At 36.6% G+C, this 12,808-nt stretch overlaps 1 protein-coding gene across 1 annotated transcript; it reads left to right on the top strand.

Moving 5' to 3' along the window:
- The first annotated feature begins 339 nt into the window (after window positions 1-339).
- On the top strand, window positions 340-7,916 carry LOC133335800 (protein croquemort). Its single transcript, XM_061544099.1, has 5 exons — window positions 340-471; window positions 6,134-6,439; window positions 6,511-7,304; window positions 7,369-7,462; window positions 7,533-7,916. The coding sequence occupies exons 1-5, from the start codon at window positions 343-345 to the stop codon at window positions 7,914-7,916; spliced, it is 1,707 nt and encodes a 568-aa protein (XP_061400083.1). The 5' UTR covers window positions 340-342.
- The last annotated feature ends 4,892 nt before the right edge of the window (window positions 7,917-12,808 follow it).

The following is a 12,808-nucleotide window of genomic DNA, read 5'->3' as shown; positions in this document are numbered from 1 at the left end:
TTGCCAATTGAGATATTCTAAATTTGAAACGAAAAATATTCAAATAATCCGATAAAGATTTACTAGGTGAACCCAGTGGGGTATATTCCATTATCAACGCAAAATCAAACAAACAAAAAATTGCATTTAAAAAAAATATTATGCTCGTATTTAACTGTTTGACACAATAACAAAGATTAGTAGTTGGCTGAAAACTTTTTGGCAGCGAACAACCAAAAACCAGGGCCACAATTGTTTTTAATAACATTTTTTTTAATATTCAAATTGGAGTGCTGATCGAATTTTTTATTTGAAGTGAAAAAAAAATCGAAAAAAACATATTGAAATATTCAAAATAAAAAAATGTGTTGCAATTGCTGTAGTGTAAAACAACAGAAAATATGGGTTTTCTCAATTGGTACCATACTAACTGTGCTGGGTGCTATAATGATACCCTTTTGGCCGACCTGGTCCGATGATATTGTCAAATCGGTAAATAGTGAAAAATTTATTTATAAGAAAAAAATGTTAAAATAAGTAAAGATATAAAAAAATATATATTTCGCGGCGTTACAAACATTTGGGGCTGCACAAAGCTATAATACACTGACAACATAGTTGTGTAGGGTGTAAAAACATTCAAAAAAACGTCAGTCGTTGTTGCCGACATATACAGTGTCTAACAAAATAAAGCTAACGGAAAAAGTAAATTTAAAGAGTATATACTATATACTTAAAAACGGAAAAAAGTACGAAGATAATTCTACGCTGGATTTTCTATAATTCAAATTTAGTAAACAAAAGCGTGAAAAGCAGAAAGAAAATCTATCTAAATATTTTGCCCGCCACTGTATGGTTTTCGAAGGTTTACGCAATTGCTGTATAGTAACAAGTTAGAGTTCCTTCTGTATAACTAAAATTTTTTAAAATTGTGGAAAGTGTGGATTTTTATACCCTACAGAACTATGTTGGCAGGGTATTATAGCTTTGTGCAGCCCCAAAAGCTTGTAACGCTGCGAAAAAATGATCCTAGACCCACCTTTAAGTATACCGATCGTCATATCTCGACTAGCTGAGTCGATCTAGACATGTGTGTCCGTCCGTCCATTATAATTTGTAAACACGACACAGGCCACAGTTATGGACCAATCTTCATGAAATTTTGCATGGAGGATGGGTTCTGGCCAATGAAGACCCCTATTGTTTTTGGGAAAGATCGGTTAATATTTAGGAGATGAAATGGACCAAATATTAAATTTTTGTCGGGTTTTCTGGTCGCTCCAGAGGCCGCATTAATGAAAATAATAATGAAATTTTGCATGGAGAAGGGGATCGGGCCAAAGAATAAGCATGCCTGTTTTGAGAAAGATCGGTCTATATTTAGCGGGTCAAACGGACCCTGACTTTTGTGTGAAAAATGACAAAATTTGTATTCTATAGCGTATACATTTACCCCTGAAGGACATATACCCGAGAAGTTGATATTATATCCAAGAGGAGTGGTTGACCTTTAAATTAATACCCATTATATTGTTGTATGTGCTCGGATGTGGGAGTTACACCTAAATATTTACAGATATCTCCGTATTCGTATATTATTTAGTAACCCATTGCCACACTAGAGGGCGGAACTACAGCGCTCATCGCTTTGAAATTTTCCATGAGGTTCCAGTTATGGTCAAGGACAATGCCTATAATTTTCGGTGATGATCAGATAATAATTTTGGAATGAAGTGGACCGAAAACTTAGTTTTTTGTGTTATTTTCGAGTCGATCTATAGACCACAATTGAAAGCCGAACATCACAACACAACCCACGGCGAAGGGAATCTGGACAATAGCTGTACTGAATACTCGTAATATTCGGAAAATTTGTCAGTGTGAGGAAGAGGTGTTGTTTACCTCTAATCGGGCAAGAGGGTGCAAATATCACGAAATATTTCCCAGGCTCGGAATAAACATCCGCAGAAAATTTGAGTTCCGTGGTAGTTGTGTAGGGTATCGTGTGGTCGACTATACTGCTCCGCTCACTGGTTAAAGAACATTTTTTGGAGGACTTATAAAAGGAGTGGATTTTTAAGGCATTGATTTTTAAAAAGAATATTTGTCAAGCAGAAGATTTTTAAAGAATATTTTTTTCAAGTTACCATCATGGCGGACGGACATTTGTAAATCGACTCCAAATTTTCTGAAACTGTTTTGATCCAAAGAAACCTGATGTCCGAAAACCATAATTCGATGAAGCATATGTTTGCTGCAGCAAATACCATAACCAGTGAGCGTGGCAGGGACATGAAATCGTAATTAAATATGTGACCTATATTTTAATATGAACCGACTTCAATCAATCCAAACACATTTTATTTTCAAATCTGTGCTAAATTTCATGCCAATTCTCTACCTCAATCTGAACCGATTTTCACCAATTTCAATGATATGTGTTAAATTTCACCTCAAACTGTAGAATGTAATAACCAATTCATCATCAACACATGAGGATAACACAAAACAAGAATTTCAGGAGAAGCGCCATCCGGAGAAAAATTACAATATTAACCCTTTGAGCACCGAATTTTTTTCCGTAATCATAGATCAATTTTCTGTTCACAGATTTAATGCAACTATCCTAGATAAGATATGGACAAAATTTGGCATCGCTACATCCTTGCATTCGGGAGATACAGTACATTCTTTCTGAAAATTAAAAGCCCAATATCAAGAAAACCAAATGCAAAATCGACGAAAAAATCATTTAAAATTATTTTATATATTCTGTTTTACAAGAAACAATAATAATTCTGACGGCAGAATTCGTATATTTCGAATACGATGCGATTTAAATAATTTGGACTGTATACACAAATTAGTACTGTACACATTTTTGCCTTCTTCTCTATATTAAAAAGCTCATAACTTTACCAAAAATTTGAATTTTTTAGATTTTTCTTGTGATATGTGTCGTCCATAATCAGGTCTTGACATATGAAATCCAAACAATATATATCTACTAGCAGTATATTAAATATAAGCGTTAAAACATTTTGTTGCCTGTGGGCAACATTGGGCCACAAAGGGTTAAAAAGAGCGAGGACACAAACTACGGTTCAACATTTAAGAATTCGTTGTTTCTAGGAATCTACAGGTGATACCTACATGATGATAACACAAAGTTAAGAATGTTAGGAGCCAAAACATGAAAATTGTAACACTATATAAGCAAATATCACAAACACTGCAATATTCAAGGGACGTTGTTTCTAGGCAACGGCAGGCGGCAGTTCCGTCACTTAGGACAAGCTACACAGACCTAAAATTTACTTAGTGGGAATAGAAACAGTTGAATATTAAACGGAATTCACGCAATAAATAAGAAACACCTCCCATCAATGCGTAAGATTTAAGGAGACGTTATTTCTACACAACACTAGATGGCAATTCCATTCCCAAAGACTAAATGGGACCAAATTAATACTTATCTGGAATATAGACAAAGAAACGATTAATGATTCTAACAAAAGGACTAATCGAGTTGTCGAAGCCTTGCTGTCGTTGTTTCTAGGAATCTATAGGTAGTACATCCAGGATGATTACACAAACAATTATAGGATCTAACGCCACCTAGAGGAAAATGACAATACAACATAAGCTACGATCACAACCACTACAAATTTCAAAATGAGCGAGGACACCAACTACGGTTCAACATTTAAGAATTCGTTGCTTCTAGGAATCTAGAGATGATAGCTACATGATAATAACACAAAGTTAGGAATGTTAGGAGCTAACGCCAAACCATGAACATTGTAACACTACATAAGCAAATACCACAAACACTGCAATATTCAAGGACGTTGTTTCTAGGCAACGACAGACGGCAGTTCCGTCACTTAGGACAAGCTACACAGACCTAAAATCTACTTAGTGGGAATAAAAACAGTGGAATATTTAACGGAATTCACGCAATAAATAACAAACACCTCCTATCACTGCGTACAATTTGAGGAGACGTTAACACCACATAGAGGAAAATGACAATACAACATAAGCTACGATCACAACCACTACAAATTTCAAGTGACGTTGTCCCTAGGCAGCGACAGATGAGAGTTACGTCACATAGGACAAACTACACAGATCCATAATCTAGTTAGTGGGAATAAAAACAGTGGAATGGTTAGCGAATCCAACGACCATAACCAATCGATCTTAGTCTCCTTTGCGACAATGATCAATAATAAATTCGAAAGTACTCCCACCACTGTTTAAAAGGAGACGTTGTTTCTAGGCAAAAATAGATGGCAATGCCATCCTCTACGACGGGATAATGCGGGCCAATTTATTACTTAGCTGGAATATAAATAATGAAAAGATTAATGACACTAAATTGAGTTGGCAATGCCTTGCTCCCTAGAGAATATCAAAGTAACTTTTTGATTTTACTCTCAGTCGCGGTAATGCGCAATAATAAATAAGCAAGGACTTCAACCACTACACAACATTCAAGGAAGCGATGCTTCTAGATAACGATAGATGGCAGCGACATCACTTAGGACAGACTACAGATGCCTAATCATCAATTATTAGAAATTATTAACAAATCTAATACAAGGTCTCATCGAGTAGATAGCGTAGCTTTGGGGAACCATATGATTCTAAGATGAATACATTCACTGTCATTTACGGCAGTGCGCAAGTCTAAGACAGTTTAGATTACACCAATTATATACTTACTTGGAATTGAAAACTGTAAAATAAATAACGAAACTAACACAAGGACTAACTGAGTTGGTGATGCCTTATCGAAGGCCTATGTTGCCACGCGGAAAAATAGGAGAAACAAATCAATTTTTAATCTTAATATTCATTGCGGTAAAACTAAATAGACATTGACCCCAATACTGCACAAAATTAAAGAAAACGTTGTTTGTAGCCAACGATAGATGGCAGCCGCATCACCTAGGAAAAACTACAGCAGATCAATTATTTATTTTGCTAGAACAATATCAGTAAATTAAACTAGCACAAGGACTAATCGAGTAAAGATGGCGATGATTTGTGTAAAAGCTATGCTCTCAAGATAAGTAACCAGATCAAATCTAAAGAGGTCAGGACTTCAACCAATGCACAACATTCAAGGAGGCGTTACTTCTAGGTAACGGTAGATGGCAGCTGTATTACCATGAACCAATTATATACTGGACTGTAATAAGAAACTGTGAAATTAATAACGAAAGTAACACACAGAATAATCGATAAGTGGCGATGATTTGACGAGGTCCAATGCTTTCAAAGAGACTAACAGCATAAGCTAGGACCCAAACCAGTGTGCAAAATTAAGGAAGGCGTTGTTTCTAGACAACGATTGATGGCAGTTACATCGCCTAGGGCAGGCTATCGGTTAAATAAAAAAAGTCAAAGACGCTGCGAAACTAAAGATGGGAATGCTTTATGGAAGCTCCAGGCTCGCAAGAGAACTAGCTTGAAAAAAAATAAAAGTTGATTAAAATAGTAACGACTCCAACCACTGCACCGAATTCAAACATGAGTTGCTTCTATATTACGATAGATGTCAGTTGCATTATCTAGGATGGGTTACAGCAGACTCACATAGTGAGAATAATCGAGTAATATTATACTTTGTTAAGACCCCATGATCCCAAGAAGAGTAACATGAGAAAAAACGACACTATTCCTGATCTAAATGACCTAAGGGGGTCGAAATATTTAAGATAGAGCTGTGAAATTTTGCACATACATTGTTACTACTCTCTGGAAGTTTGCTATAGAAAATATGATATATCGGACCACATCTTAGGGTAGCGGCCATTTATTCTGCATTTTGAAGCTTTTGACACATTTTCAACCTAATGACTAGTAATTTGAGGGTTTCACTTGGTGGAAAATCTTTCAATATTGGTTCTCTAGTTAGGATTAAGAATTTTGAATGAACACCAAATGCTGGAGGGTATAAAAAGTTAGTACCGGTCGAATTTAATAATATTTTTTTATTCATATTTAAATCTTCCTACAATACCGAAGTTTCGTGGTAGAGCTAACGGGAGCTTCAATTATACGATATTTTAGAGATTTGACCGATATAGAAATTTTAGGGAAGTTTTGTCTTAAAATTGTACTTATTAATTTATTTTTTCAGATGATGTCATTATCTCCCGGCTCGATTATCTACAACAAATGGGTTGTCACACCGTTGCCAGTTTATATGAGCTTTTATATGTACAATTGGACAAATCCCGAAGAGGTGTATAATCCCGAAGTAAAACCAAATTTCGAAGAAGTTGGTCCCTATACATTCAAAGATATAAAAGTAAAGGAAGATTTACACTGGAATGATGCCAATAATACTGTGACATTTTTCTCAACAAATACCTGGACATTTGTGCCGGAGAAATCTAAGGGGAGCTTGGATGATATGGTCCGAATGGCACATTTTCCAACGGCTGTGAGTTGAATAAAAATTAAAATTTTGATATTAATTTGGGGAAATGATGAAGATTTTATTTTTTATTTTAGGCTGCGGCAAAAATCTCTCGTCGCTGGCATCGAATTGTACGGAAGGTCATTAATTTTGGTTTGGAGCGGGAAGGTGGTGCAATCTCAATGACCTATAACGCCATGGATTGGTTGTTTGATGGCTTCGTCGATAGGCTAGTCGATTTTGCTTATCGATTACATTCACCGCTATTTCCACTGACATCAGATCGTTTCGGTTGGTTCTATGAGCGGAACAATTCTAAAGAGGCTGAGGGCACCTACACCATTTCCACGGGGAAGGGTAATTTGATAGATAGAGGTGAAACCCGATTGTGGAATGGTACAGCTCAAACGAAATATTGGGAAGGTGAATGTGGCCGAGTGAATGGCAGTCTTGGTGATTTATGGGCACCGGGAAGATCATGGGATGATCCCGTCTCTATTTTCCTTTATGACGCTGGGCGTTTTTTAAATATTTTCCCCATTCAAAATGAAACGTATCGGGGTGTTGATGTCCGCCGTTATGAATCGACAAATAGGACACTTGATAATGGCCAGATTGTAGAGGATACGAAATGTTTTTGTGTCAAAAATAATGAATGTCCTGACAATGGTGTGTTGGATTTTTCACCAAAGGCATATCGGGCGCCGGTCTATATGTCACATCCACATTTTTATATGGCTCCAGAGAAGTATAGAGAAAATACGACAGGTTTGAAACCCGACACGGAGCATGGTACGTATGTGATAATGGAGCCCAAGTGGGGTTTACCCATGAAGGTCAAGGGTCAGATGATGGCTAGTATTCTAATGGAAAGGGATGAACAATTGGAGTAAGTTTTGGAGGGGCAGGGAGTGGGGAATTTTGATAATTATGTTGAATTCTCTGTTTTACAGTATACTCAAAAACCTGGCTCACAATTTCTATGCTCCTCTACTGAGAATTTCTCTTGATGCCGAAATCGATGATGAAATGTTGGACTTGGTTAAGGTATGTGTGTGGAGGATTTTTTTATACAGCTCTTTAATGAATGAGAAAAAAAAATTTTTTCCTCTTACAGCTGATGTTAAAGCTTCCCTCGATAGGGGTATATATAGGTGCGGGATTTTTAACCATCGGCCTTGTGATGCTTATTTTTGGCTTCTATGCCACCAAAACCCATAAATGGCGTGGTGATATTTATCCGGGAGTAAATGCTGAAAATCCTGTAGTGATGTCTTCCAATGAAAAGATGGCAGCCTCAGGTGGAAACTCCGAAAACATCAATGAGAAAGTATCGGTAGAAGAAAATACCACCAATGAACAGGCTGTGGAGGATAGTATTTCCCAATCAGAAACTATTACAGAAGAAGCCAGTGAATCCAGAGGAGTTTCAGAGGAAAATACGAAAATAGATCCTATAGCGGAAGGCGATAAAACAAACGAAAACAAAAAGACTGATTAGGAGCCATGAGAAGGACCCTCCATTGAAGCATACACAATCCGACGAAATTGAATGCATTCAATTTTGATTTATTTAAAGGCAAATTTATAATAATTAGGGCCATGTATATATTTAGTTAGTAATACTAGTAAAATCTTGTGATCTAGACTCTAAGAAGAAAATTTCTTTGCGTGTTTTTTTTGTATCTGACAAAGGAAATATACAAAAACAAATAAAAAATATCGAAAATAGTACAAAATCTCATTAAGTACCTAGATTTCTTAAAAACGTATGGCTTGTTACAGAACGGTTGTTTCATAAGAAAGCTTAAAAAAGTTTTCCAAGCACGTCGGTCTTGTGCGCATCCCCTCCAATTTGAAAGACCACGTTCCAAGATGTTGTTTTCTACTTGGTCTTCCCATCTGATTCGTGGTCTTCCCCTTCTACGGGAACCATCAGTAGGCTCGCTTTTAAATGCCTTTTTAGCTGGGGCATTCTCATTCATTCGCATCGTATTCGCTGCAGCTCAATACGACTGACTATGTCGATGTCCGCGTATAAATTGTAAAGTTCATTCGACGTCGATATTCACCGTCGACGCAGATCGGCCCGTAGATCTTTCGGAAAATTTTTCTTTCAAAGAGCTGCTTCATCTACTTACGCAAGTACCCATGCTTCAGATCCATATAACAGCAGCGTCTTGTAAAGTGTGAGTTTGGTCTGGCGGGTGGTGGCCTTGTTTCTAAACTGCTTACTTAGACCACAGTAGCATCTGTTGGTCATCACAATCCTTATCCGAATTTCAAAACTGATGTCATTCGTGTTTTATGGCGGTACCAATGTATATAAAATCTTTAACTACCTCGAAGCTGCCATTATGTCGATGCCATCGGCGTAGGCGAGTAACATGTGTTGTTTGGTGTACCGGGTGCCATTTCTATTCACCTTTGCGTCTCGTATGACCTCTTCCAGCAGGATGTTAAACAGGTCACACGACAAACTGTCATCTAGTCTGAATTCTCGTTCGGTATTAAAGGGCTCCGATAGGTCCTGTCCGACTTAACTGCTGACTTTGTGCCACTTAAAGTTATCCTGCATAGCCGTATTAATTTTGCAGGAATGCCGAACCCGACATGGCTTTAAACATATCTCAACGGATAGGGCTGTCAAATGCGGCTTTATAGTCGACGAATAGGTGGTATATGTCGATATGTTTTTCTTAGGTCTTTTCCAGGATTTGGCGCAGAGTGAAAATCTGGACAATGGTGGATTTGCCAGGTATGGTAAATGATCCAATAATGTCATTGACCATAGCACTTTATATGCGATGAGAAGAAGGCTAATTCCTCTATAGTTGGCACATATCGTCTTGTCTCCTTTTTTGTGCACGGGACACAGGATGCTAAGGTTCCAATCATTGGGCATGCATTCCTCTAGCCAAATTGTACTAATCAGCTGGTGCATGCTCCTGACCAGCATCTGACCACCAGTCTTGAATAGTTCGGCTGGTAACCCATCGGCTCCTGCTGCTTTATTCTTCTTTAGCCGATTAATATATCTTCTGATCTTATCTTGGCAAGGTGGTATACAATCTATACCGTCATCGATTATTGGTTCCGGGGTATCTTCTTTACCGTCATTATTTGCTACCAGAAACTTTTCAAAATGCTACTTCCATATCCTCAGCACGCTGTCTGTATCTGTCTACAGGATGATGTGCCTTCAACAAAAACTTCGGTTTGGTGTTTTACTCGTTGGTAAAATTTCCGGACTTCATTCTGACTCCTACACATTACGATTTGCTCACGTTTTTCTTGTTCTTCTTTTTTTGGGAAAACACGTTTTCCTCTTTCCTTTTCTCCCGATAATTCTCCATCACATTACGTGTTGCTATTGTCTGCATTATGACACTCCTGATCGTACCACGGATTTCTTGATGGTGGTCTTTGGTACCGCGAAGTCAATCAGCCTCATGCCGGTGTCTGATGTTCCTTCATGGAGGTTGAATTTTCCGACGGTGGGGCCAAAGATATTTTCCGTTCGATTTTTGCATTAAAATCTCCTAGTAGAATTATAATGTCATGGCCAGGGCAACCGTCAAATGCTGTTTTATGCGCTCCTAAAATATGTCTTTTGTCTGTTCATCTTTATCTTCGGTCGGGGCATGGACGCAAATGAGACTGATGTAGAAGAACTTCGCTTTTATACCGATTATAGCAATTCGCTCATCTACTGTTGTGAATTTGGAGACGAGCCATAAACCATACCGCAGCCATAAAATAAATCCGCAGCCAAATTCACGTCTGGTTTCATGAGAGCTTTAATACAAGGCGTAATAATCTGATTTACTTACACCTGTCCCTTTCCATCGCATTTCCTGTAAGGCAATAATATCGGCTTTGTATTTTTTGAGTACATTTGCCAAAGCGAACACTGCGCCCGTTCTACCCATTTTTTTATAATTTTTTCGGTGAACTCGCGCCACATATTAGCTCACCCCAGGTGACACCGCAAGGAGGTCAATGTCCACAATTGAGATGAAAGAGGGACCAAGATAAGCCTGGACTTCGCCATGTTAAAGCCAATCAGAGCCGTTGCTTGGTATCCATCATCCCCTACGCCACGCGATGATAGAACGCCTGGTCCTTTAAAAAAAAAAAATACTTTCTCAAGTCGAACACAAGGCATGGATTTAAAAATAAAATTTATTTCTAAATGTCATCGATATGATTTTGCAAAAATTAATTAACTGACCCAATTTTAAAATATTTGTTTTCATTAACCTTTTCGTGTCCCGCAACCACTATTATTTCAACAGAGCTTAACTTAAAATTTCAAAAAACATCCTTCACTCTAAAAAAGTTAAAAGTTTTCTAGAACGTTACATTGCATGTTATATGATTATAAATTTTTCTCCATTTGACTTCTATTTAAAGTCATATTTTTTCATATTATATTTCACGAAACCATCGTTAAATAAATAAAAATAAAAAATACTAAATCTGCTGCCACAACGGATGCCATATTTTAACATTGTTATTATTCTGCAGTTATCCAAAGTTAAAATTAAAAAAATTTGAAAACAGGTCGTTTTGCTCGAATTACAAGTTGATTTGTGGGTTTTGGAAAATCGCAACGTTTATAAATGTTACAGGAAACGTAACGTATTTGTTAGCAGCGATAACGTGTTACGTGGCACAAAGTCCGGAAACGGGCTAAACATGTCATCTAGCGGGGCTTAAGAAATGTTTTTCGATAAACACATTATGCGTGACAAATTGTGCAGATTGTTTTGAGGAAAGAAAACCTATGAAATTTGAACAAGAACGAAAAATTAACAGTTGGCCTTGTATGGGTCATTGAAAAAATATTTTTTAAAAAATCCACGCCTGGTATGGGTCTTTGAAAAAATATTCTTTAAAAAATCCACGCCTTGTATGGGTCTTTGAAAAAATATTTTTTAAAAAATCCACGCCTGGTATGGGTCTTTGAAAAAATATTCTTTAAAAAATCCACGCCTTGTATGGGTCATTGAAAAAATATTCTTTAAAAAATCCACGCCTTGTATGGGTCATTGAAAAAATATTCTTTAAAAAATCCACACCTTGTATGGATGCTTGAATAAATATTCTTTAAAAAATCCACCCCTTGTTGTGGTCCTTGAAAAATATGCTTTAAAAAAACCACGCCTTGTTGTGGTCCTTGAAAAAATATTCTTTAAAAAATCCACGCCTTGTTGTGGTCCTTGAAAAAATATGCTTTAAAAAAACCACGCCTTGTTGTGGTCCTTGAAAAAATATTCTTTAAAAAATCCACGCCTTGTTGTGGTCCTTAAAAAAATATTCTTTAAAAAATCCACGCCTTGTTGTGGTCCTTAAAAAAATATTTTTTAAAAAATCCACCCCTTGTTGTGGTCCTTGAAAAAATATGCTTTAAAAATCCACGCCTTGTATGGGTCATTGAAAAAATATTCTTTAAAAATCCACGCCTTGTATGGGTCATTGAAAAAATATTCTTTAAAAATCCACGCCTTGTATGGGTCATTGAAAAAATATTCTTTAAAAATCCACGCCTTGTATGGGTCATTGAAAAAATATTCTTTAAAAAATCCACGCCTTGTATGGGTCATTGAAAAATATTCTTTAAAAAATCCACGCCTTGTATGGGTCATTGAAAAATATTCTTTAAAAAATCCACGCCTTGTATGGGTCATTGAAAAAATATTCTTTAAAAAATCCACGCCTTGTATGGGTCATTGAAAAAATATTCTTTAAAAAATCCACGCCTTGTGTTGGTGGCTTGAAAAAATATTCTTAAAAAAATCCACGCCTTGTTGTGGTCCTTGAAAAAATATTCTTTAAAAAATCAACGCCTTATATCCTCACTTCTCTTAATCGTTGGAACAATAAGAAGTCCTTAAATATCGTTTATCCTTTTTTTCCAGTTGACTTACCATTCATGTTGTTATAGTTTCATCCTCCTGTAAAAAAAGAAATGAAGTATGTATTAAAGTTTTCTGTTGCAGTTGTTGTTGTTAGAAGCTGATTAGTTGTTGCTTTGACTGTTGTCGTTTTTAGTGTTGCTGTTGTTGTTAAACTTTTTATGGAACGAAGGATGTTGTTAATCAACATGAAAACGTGTTTCATGTACTTTGTAACGTTTTATTTGCTCTTGAAAATTCATGTACTTTTGTACTCGTTCATTTTTTTTTAGATTTTGAGTAGTTGTTATAAAGTTGATGGAATTGCAAGATTGAATGCAAAACTGAAAATTGAAATAATAAAAAAATGCAATAAAGGATATTGCTGAGACTTCGAGATGATGTCTTGGATTTTGCAGAAATTCAAAAATAGATCTCAGAATATGAGAGTTGTAAAATTCGGTTATAGAACAAGGAAGCCCATGTTAAATTA

Source organism: Musca vetustissima, unplaced genomic scaffold (genome assembly GCF_032173495.1).
Source record: "Musca vetustissima isolate MV318-11 ecotype Yass unplaced genomic scaffold, APGP_CSIRO_Mvet_v1 utg4848, whole genome shotgun sequence".
NCBI classification, from domain to species: Eukaryota; Metazoa; Arthropoda; class Insecta; order Diptera; family Muscidae; genus Musca; species Musca vetustissima.
Note: the sequence above shows the minus strand (reverse complement) of the source record. Positions and strands in the feature narration are given on the sequence as shown.